The sequence below is a fragment of the Triticum aestivum genome, chromosome 6D (assembly GCF_018294505.1).
Source record: "Triticum aestivum cultivar Chinese Spring chromosome 6D, IWGSC CS RefSeq v2.1, whole genome shotgun sequence".
In the NCBI taxonomy this organism is placed as follows: Eukaryota; Viridiplantae; Streptophyta; class Magnoliopsida; order Poales; family Poaceae; genus Triticum; species Triticum aestivum.
The window spans coordinates 39,724,152-39,733,193 of NC_057811.1; the positions used below are offsets into that span (position 1 = coordinate 39,724,152).

Consider the following 9,042-nt stretch of genomic DNA (forward strand, 5'->3'; position numbering starts at 1 on the left):
TCAGAGCTATCACGGAAGCCAATGCTCCTAAGAGTTCGTGAGCTAACACGGAGGCAACCGGCGGCATGAACTTCGAGCATGGATAAGCTCTCCAAGGCATGGCAGCTGGAGAGCAAGCCGTGGAACGCGTCCTCGAGATCGAAACACAATCCAAGGTAAGCTGGTTGAGGAGGGGGAAATTCATGGACCGTGAGATCGCGTCCGGGAAATTGCAATCTTTGATCTTGGCGACGAGGAGGGTGGATGCGGAGCGGAACGCGGATTGCGGCAGCGGGTGGCTGGTACGTGCAGAGGGGTACTCGTAGCCGATGTCAAGCTCCTGGAGGCTGGCGAGGGCCCGGGAGGCGAACCAGCGCTCCGTCTGGGCGTAGAGATCACCGGCGCCGCGGCAGCGGAAGGAGAATCGGCGGGCGGGGCCGGGGTGTTGGGAGATTATGTTGGAGACGGCGGAGGGTGGGACGGAGGAGGGGTGCTGGGGGCTGGCGGGGGAGCGGACCTCGAGGTTGAGAGGCGTGGAACGCCAGAGGTGGCGCCATCGGCGGGAGAGGGCCTGCGTGCGGCCGCCGTCCTTGGTGGGGAGGAGGGAGACGATGGCGCCGAGGGCGTCGTCGGGGAGGCGGCTGATTAGATCGCCGTCGGCCTGGTCGCAATCGGGTCCGGCCGCCGCCGGCGCCGCCGCGGCCTCCTTCCTCTCCATCGCCGCCGCTGCGGAAGGTTTGGGGTGGCCGAAGTCTTGGCCTTGGGCTTTGGGTTTGAAGTTTCCCCTAAATAAAAACAAATGTGAGAAAAAAAAGATATTACCTTCGAAAATGCTGGCGCTCACCTCCTTATCCCCGCGCCCGGCGCGGCCTTCCCCGTCTCCGGCCACGCCTCCTCACCGCCGGCCGCCGCCGCCTTGCGGCCGTATCCGGCCCACATCCGCCGTCTCGACCGCCGCGTCCGACGGCGGCGGCGCGGCCGACGACTACCACTCCACCATCCGCTCCCTCAACTCGCACGGCCGCCGCCACGTGCCCCGCAAATCCCTCGGCCAGGTCCGTCCGTCCGTCCAGCCACCCTCTCCTCCCCCATTCCATTCCATGGCGGCCGCGGAAGCCCCAGTCCGCGAGTTTCTCACCGTGGGGTTGCGCTCACTGTGCTGCAGAACTACATGCTGAACGCGAGGGTGAACGAGGAGCTGGTGGCGGCGGCGGGGGTGGAGGAGGGGGACGTCGTGCTGGAGATAGGCCCCGGGACGGGCTCGCTCACCGCCGCGCTGCTCGCGGCCGGCGCCACCGTCGTCGCCGTCGAGAAGGTCCGCCTATTTCACTGTCCTAGTCTATCAATACTATTGCTCGCCAGTAGCTCTGCTAACTGAATTCATCCATAATCTGCAATGCCATCTTTTTATTATGTGTTTGTTTGGTGTCAGGATAAGCATATGGCTACCCTTGTGAGAGATAGGTTTGGATCCACAGAGCAATTGAAGGTACTGTCCTGTTCTCAAATGAACATATTGGATTGTTTCATCCCTTTGTTTGACTGTTAATGTTGCTCGAATGGTAGTAAAAGGCAACCCCATGGCTTGTACCTTCATTTCTTTAAAAAAATTCTGGAGATCTATAAGCCGGGTCCGACAGCAGGATCGCTCTTTTTACACCGTGTATGTACTAAAACGCATGCTACATTACGGACAGTTATAAATACCGCCAATTGAATGATGTATCTCAGTATCAAATTTATAATGTTCTTGGTTATTATGCATAGTGATTTGGCAGTGAACTTTATGCTAACTTAACCTGCTTTATGTTGAAAAAAACATGACACATTTTTACATGAAAAGTAAGGTTCACATACTATGAATCCTTCTGAATTTTCGACAGAGTAAACTTATGTGGGTGTGTTAGTCCATGAACACTTTTGTTGGCTGTAAACTTCTAGCATGTAAATGTTGTGATAGATGGTTGTTAACATGAAATGCGTAAGGTGCTAAGCTCAAAAGTCATCATGTAACAGGAACATACAGTGTGTGCTTTTAATACTTTTCCCTTTATGGTGATATAAGTATGATAACCATCCCTGTGTTTTCTAAGAAGGGCTATTGTACCGATCATTCTCTGGTTGCTCTTCTGGATATCTAAGTTTACAAATCTTGCTATTTAATAGACGGACATTTTGTTACATGTTTAACAAAGCTAGAAATTCTAATTGGATGTTAAAATCAAACATAGTGCTCATCCGATGTGTAATGAGTTTGAAATTTAATGCAGGTCATTGAAGAAGATATTACAAAATTTCACGTTCACTCCCATTTTCTCCCTATCCTGGAGGAGAAATCCCGTGGCACGAAAAAATATGCCAAGGTTAGCATTGATGCTTGGCATTGTTTGTATTTCATTGAACTTCTTGCAGAATTCGTCAACTATTGGTCATTATGGAGGTGTTTTTGTGTCCACCTCATACTTTCTGTTTTGCAGGTTGTGTCAAACTTACCATTCAATGTCAGCACTGAAGTTGTCAAACAAATTCTCCCAATGGGAGATGTTTTCTCTGTCATGGTGCTCATGCTTCAGGTTTGCATCACATCTATTTTTGCATTAAGTGGGTACATGTTGCTTGCAAGTTCCAGTTAATTACAGCCCAGTATTGGTTCAGAAGAGGACTGAACTTTGGTTATTTTCTGCAGTATAAACTGCTTGTACCATTTTTATGTTCGAAGTACTGCTCAATTCTTTTCGAGAAAACGCAAAGACTTTGTGTTTCTTTTCATTGAACAGAAAGAGAGTTTAGCAGTACAGACCTCCGAGGATAGGATTACAAAATCAGCATGAAAGAAATTAGTGGACGTCCCATGTCGTCGGTAGGACAATTCCTAGGTCATATTGGTTCAGAAGATGACTGAACTTTGATTATTTTCTGCAGTATAAACTGCTTGTACGATTTGTATATTCGAAGTACTGCTCAGTTATGTGCATTTATTAATGTCAAACATAATGATGTTTGTATGCGCCTTCTATTTTCCTCTTATCACTTCTGCCAAATTTTATGTTAGATTTTTTGGATTTTTTTCCCAGTGATTTTTTGTCCTTGTTTTATGTGAGGTTCTTCTGCTCTTCAATATTTATGGTGATTCATAACATCTTTAGTAAGAAATGGTAAATCTTATTAATTCTTTATTTCAGGATGAAGCAGCACTACGCCTTGCAAATGCTTCAATACAAACACCAGAGTACCGACCTATCAATGTGTTTGTTAATTTCTACTCTGGTAAGAGGGTCTTCCTTTAGTTTTGCCTGTTTGATACCTTGATGACACTGGAATACTCTTTATCTGCATTCCATCGTCCAGGCTTGAAAATAGGTTTACTCTTTTATTGTTTTCGTTTTTGCAAGTAAGCATGCTTTTATCGAAGGAAAACAGTAGGTAAACTCTCATAACAAGGGGTATATTGTTTTGGGCTTTATACAAGGAATTATTTTTCTCCATTGTTTCGAATTTCGACATGTAGATGCTCTGATGCACATTAGCTAGTATTCTTGAGCGGTTAAATGATCAAAAGTGTTGTCATTGCCCGCATCTGATGGGAGCGCAGTGGCGTCTCCTTGCCTACCTGGGTTCGATCCCTGTGTGGGCAGATTATCTCTTCTGTACTGTAGTAACTGCTACTGTGTAGCTATGCAATTCATGTGTTGACAGTCACCAAATCATCTGACTTGTTTTCCAGTGTTGTAACATCTCACTTAGTATGCCTAGTTACATATATCACAGTTAATGACATGCATATGTTATCTTCGTTTTTTGTAGAACCTGAATACAAGTTCAAAGTAGAGAGGGCCAACTTTTTCCCTCAACCAACGGTAATCAATTTCTTATTCCAGATGCCCTTATGCGCAGCATGCTATAGCAGTGCTTGGGGTTTCATAAATGTGGCATGTAAGGACTTATCATGGATACCATGCAGGTTGATGGTGGTGTTATAAGGTTTAAAATAAAGGATGCTGGGGAGTACCCGCCTGTTAGTTCTAACAAAAGTTTCTTTTCAATGGTGAGTCAGACTGCACACATAAGTTTCCTCTTTTTTTCACTTAACCGCCAGTTGTTGGTGATAGCCATTAAGACTGGTTCGTTCCCTTTAATTCCAGGTGAACTCCGCGTTCAATGGGAAGCGCAAGATGCTTCGGAAATCACTTCAACACCTATATTCTTCTGCTGACATCGAGGCCGCTCTGACCAATATCGGTCTTCCGCCTACGGTAAGCTCTCCCTCCGTCCATCCATCCTCTCTCGCACACTAAATTCACTATTGCTGCAGGCTAGACCGTCAGAACTGATGATGGATGATTTCGTGAGGTTGCACAATTACCTGGGAAACGTATGACCACCCCTGCGTTCAAAATGTGTATGGAATCACCTTATTGATTTGCTTGCTGGACTAAGCATGCCGCTGAAGTGATTTGGTTCCCAGCTAGTGCGCACTGCAACTTTGCAGGTAAACCATGTACAGAAGAGATGGCAAGTTGATTGGCTCAAGATATTGTTCTTTTATCTAATACAACAGATAATTCTCCAAATAATTTCAGACTATGCTTGCTGACAGTGACCGCCTAGTATTCTCCAGCAGTCCCACAGCCTTCAACCCAACATAATCGGTGGCACGGCTTCAGCCCACGGCACCCTTGCATGGAGATGATCATAGTGATTGTGCTCCAAATTCAAAACCAATGATAATATGCAGGACATGATTTGGTTGCACAAGGAATTGCAGTTTTTTTCCTTATCGCAGATAGCATCCCTGCAAGAGGGAAGATACGTGGGCGTTGCATGTGTATAATTTACTGGGATTTCGACTATCTTTCCTGCTGTACTAATCTTCGCAAGTTGGAGCGGAAATGTAGAGATCAAATGTCTGTCAGAACAATCTGAAGATCAGGCAAAGATGCGAGCTGCTCATAGTAAATTGCCAAGGGTGTTTTTATGTGTTGACATAGATGGTAGATAGAGGTACGGCCCTTGCATTTTGAGCTTAAGTTTTGGCTATAAACTACAACGAAAACGTGCAGATGCTCGCTGTTTGAGTGTGCGGCATTCTGATACTTTTTTGCCTGGCAGCGTGTCGCTGTGATGCAACATACATTTACTGCCAGTTCTTTTCCTGACAAATATTGGTTAGCATGTTGTGCTGTTATTGTAGTATTTATTTATTTTCTTTTGTTGGTTAAATATCTGCGATGATGCTTGACTCTGGGTGTGATTAAAACATTGTCTTCTTGCCACTATGGTTGTTTTATGTGGCCGTGTGGATGATGCAGAGGTCAGGAGGTTATCCTCATTTTCTAAAAAAATAAAGTAAGGTTGTTTTAAGCTTTTGATTCAGCTACTCTCAAGTCTCGGTATGCTCAAATTGACTTGCCCTGAAAGTAGAGTGTTTCCTAGGTGACATTAGCCTTTTATGCAGAGGTTAGTATTTCTTTGCAGATAACACCTTGTATTTTGACTTGAGGGGGCCTCCTCGCCTGCTCCTTGCCCCATGCACCTCGTCCTGTGTCATCCACCTCCACTTCCTCCGACTTCGGATGTGTTTGGTTGCCTGCATGAGGCCCAACTAGGCCCGTGCAGGAAGAAAATGGGTTGTTTGGTTGCCCGTATTCACTATTTGGCTTGCATAGCACGATGTTTAAAGCACCTCACAGCCAGGCTCGCCCGAAGCAGGGGAGGGGAACACGGCGTCGAGCTCATGCGACCACGGAGATGGCACAAGCTCACGCGCCTCTCCGAAAAAACGCTGGGAGGATTTCGGTTTATCTCCCGCCGATTCAGTCGCCCTATATAGCGCCCTTCGCCTCACTGCCGATACTCCCCCCCCCCCCCCCCGCGCGCCCTTTCGAGCTTTCCCTCCGACGCGCATTGGCACCGACGAGCTGGTAAGCGACGCTTCTTCTCCGGTCGGCGGTCCACGACGGCGGTGACTCGTGTCCTCTTCCCTAGTGTGTTCCATGTCTCCCTTGAGCTACAGTGATGGCCTCTCTGAGTTCAATCACCCCCTTCCCTGTACTCGTTGCACCTAGATCTGAGAGCATGTGGTAGGGTTTGATCTGAGAGCATGTGATAGGGTTTGATCTGAGAGCATGTGGTAGGGTTTTGTAGCATGCTAGGGTTGTATCGTAGTGTTGAAACACAATGGATTAGAATGCTAGTAGTGATGGATTGTAGAATGCTTGTTGATGTATGCTGCTCATATTTGTGTTGTGTTGAGCCAGATGGTCCAGTAGTGTGTACTATGCTTACTGTCGATGTGTACTATGACTGTAGGACATGACCACACAAACCCAACAGGTTAGTCAAGCCATTGTAATGTCCGAGAGCCACCACCCCCGTCCTATGTCGAGGACTCATAGCCCCCCATGCATCGAGGACCAGGTGCCTCCTGATTTAGATGTGTTCGAGGTTTCAGGCATGGCTCCTCCTTTCGTGCCTACAACATTTGTGCTCGCTGTGCCAAATGCTGCTGCTACCGCCGCTACACAAACAACAGCCGCAAAGGCAAAGAAGGATGGTAGGGGGGACAACATGAAGTGGCAGCCGTTCATGTCCATGTTCGTGCTTAACAAGATGTGTGAGCTCATATCTAGTCGGGTTAGGACCGACAATGGCTTCAAGGAGGTGCACTTGAACACCGTTGCGAAGCAGGTGTTCGAGTTCTATGGCCAGGAGGTGTCTTCCACCCAGGTATACAACCACCTCAGGAAGTGGAGAGCTAGATGAATCCAAGTGTCCAAGCTCAGAGACCTTAGCGGCACCTCATGGGATCAAACCACTTGCTCGATCGTTCTGGAGGTAGAGCACTACCCCGTCAACGTCATGGTTAGCTCACGTCCCCCTTGTTTAAGCCTGTCAACCGTTGTCTTCTCGCAACTAGTAAGGGAGAGCAAGTCGATCGACGTCCACCCTGGCCTCTACACTGCCGTCATGGACCAAGGTGGCTTCAGCCAAGAGGCTTTGATGGCTGCTCTGAGCCACCTGTTGGACAACAAGGCCCATGGTGTTGGGTTCGTTGCCATGGCAACGCTCATAGGGTGCTCTGGCTCAGGAGCTGGCTGGGCAAACAATACTACTAGTGATGTATCTAGACATCTAGTGGTGGTGACCGCATGCATGATCCTCTATGACGATGACAACGTATATTTTATGTAGCTAGAGCTTCAAAACTATTGATGGTCGGTATATTTTTGTGAGGTGGTATATACTAACCCCTCACGTCGATGCCGAACTTGCGGTGGTAGGATTACACTCTCTTTTGGATGTAGTAGTAGGATAACAACATAGTAGTGGTAGGTTGAACTTGTTATGTCGTATGATCATGCATGCTTTGTTATTTTTCATGTCTAGTGTTCTCCATTGCTTGCTGCTTGAACTGCTGCTCTTCTGCAATGCTAGGACAAGTGGTATGTGATGTTCCATGACAAGTTCCAGGGGTTTACAGTTCATGCGAAGCATGCAATGAACAAGTGTCGGGTTACAAGAACAGCTGCCACAGAGGGTTTAAGAGTAGGCGGACAATAGAGGATGCTTACTCCAAGGCCATGCTGAAGCAACATTGCAGCAGTGTGGAAGTTGGCGAGGTGGATCGACATTTTGGGCTAAAGAACTTCATCATCGTCGTCTAGTTCATCGTGGTTGCAGTGCTGTGGCATTGGTGTGACCGTGTGTAAGGTGTAGCGGGTAAGCTTACCACGCAAGGGGCAATTACCACACCTTGCAATTTGTGTGCAACCAAACACCGTGTATTTGCATATGCCCGACCAATGCAGGACAACAAAACACAATACCAAAACCGACCCCCTAATGCAGGCAACCTAGATGTGGGCAACCAAACGATGTGTAGATGATGGTTTTTTTCCTATTTTTTCTCAACCAGGCTCAACTAAGTCAAGCATGCAATGCAGGCAAATTGTAGATGACAACCCAAACACGTCCTTCAATGATGAGATTGATTGGAACGATCTTGTGGAGTCACCAAGTCATTGGAGGCCATGAAGGACGAGGCCGCCAGCGTTGTCATTGAAGAGGAAATGATATTGCACGCCACGCGGCAATAGATTCTTCAACTGTCAAGGTCATCACCAACATGGCCGAAGAGGAATCAAGGAGGCCGCAGATGCTTCCGCGGCTGAGGAGAGGACGCTCCATGCAACAATTGGTGATTCGCCCGTCGAGGATGAGAGGGCGCTCAAGGTGGCCACATACGCTTCCGCCACCAAGGTCATCATTTGTGAGGAGCTGGATTCCCATAGGAGGGGTATCGCTGAGGCCGCATCTGGGTGGGGTGGTAGGCCTACAGGAGGGGTGCCACCGAGGTCATTGTCTGGGTCGTGCGGGAGTCCCCAACGAGAGGTGCCAAGGAGACCGCGGCCGTCTTAATGGAGATACCTTCGGACTCCTCTAACGACGATGGCCAGGAGGCATGTGTTATCGTTCGATCATGCCGTCGTTGTAGTCGCATTTGGACCTTTATTATCTAATAATGTCTACTCCCTCCATCCGGTGAAGAGTGAACATCTAGAGATTTTAGGACAAATTATGGAGTCAAGTAAAAAATGCATTGGAAAAGGGCAAGCCACCCCCTCTCTCTCCTCTTTAATTAACCAACACCCAATGAGCTAAGTGCATGTAGAAATTAAGAAGACCATGTGTAGATGGTTATTGGTCTTGATTACCGTATGATGAGAGAGAAGTATTTTTTTCTACTTTAAAGTGCATTGGGAAGATAGAAGTACACTCTTTTGTGGACAAATTTTGAAGCCAAACGCACGCTCTTTACCGGACGGAGGGAGTATGTTGAATTTGAAACTCATCTATCTCTGAACGAGAACAACGCAGTTTGAGAGAGTGTGTATGGCCCCGAATGGTGGCCCCCACATGACAGTAATAAAAGTACAATAATAAAAAGAGTTGTAGTTCTAGGAAGTTTGACTTTACACACCAACTTTGTAATCTTCTGAAAAAATGCATCACACCGACAGGTGGGCCCCACCTTGCAGCCCCTCGTGTTCCCTCGCACCTATA

At 47.5% G+C, this 9,042-nt stretch overlaps 1 protein-coding gene across 2 annotated transcripts; it reads left to right on the forward strand.

The window, feature by feature from the left end:
• Positions 1-566: 566 nt before the first annotated feature.
• Positions 567-5,199, forward strand: LOC123143364 (ribosomal RNA small subunit methyltransferase, chloroplastic). Of its 2 annotated transcripts, none has more exons than XM_044562278.1 (11): positions 567-1,034; positions 1,145-1,294; positions 1,412-1,468; positions 2,250-2,342; positions 2,457-2,552; positions 3,162-3,246; positions 3,784-3,836; positions 3,941-4,024; positions 4,122-4,232; positions 4,292-4,468; positions 4,560-5,199. In XM_044562278.1, exons 1-10 carry the CDS (start codon positions 591-593, stop codon positions 4,355-4,357), a joined length of 1,239 nt encoding a protein of 412 aa, XP_044418213.1. In that variant the 5' UTR covers positions 567-590; the 3' UTR covers positions 4,358-4,468; positions 4,560-5,199. The 2 variants fall into 2 exon arrangements, with proteins under 2 accessions (XP_044418213.1, XP_044418214.1); XM_044562279.1 differs by having other exon boundaries at positions 4,577-5,199.
• Positions 5,200-9,042: the final 3,843 nt, after the last annotated feature.

Excerpts from the sequence above, each read along its gene's own strand:
- LOC123143364 (XM_044562278.1), top strand. The coding sequence starts at position 591 with ATGGCGCCGAGGGCGTCGTCGGGGAGGCGGCTGATTAGATCGCCGTCG. Across the intron at positions 2,553-3,161 it reads TCATGGTGCTCATGCTTCAG|GATGAAGCAGCACTACGCCT; the intron begins GTTTGCATCACA and ends TCTTTATTTCAG. Across the intron at positions 3,837-3,940 it reads ACTTTTTCCCTCAACCAACG|GTTGATGGTGGTGTTATAAG; the intron begins GTAATCAATTTC and ends GATACCATGCAG.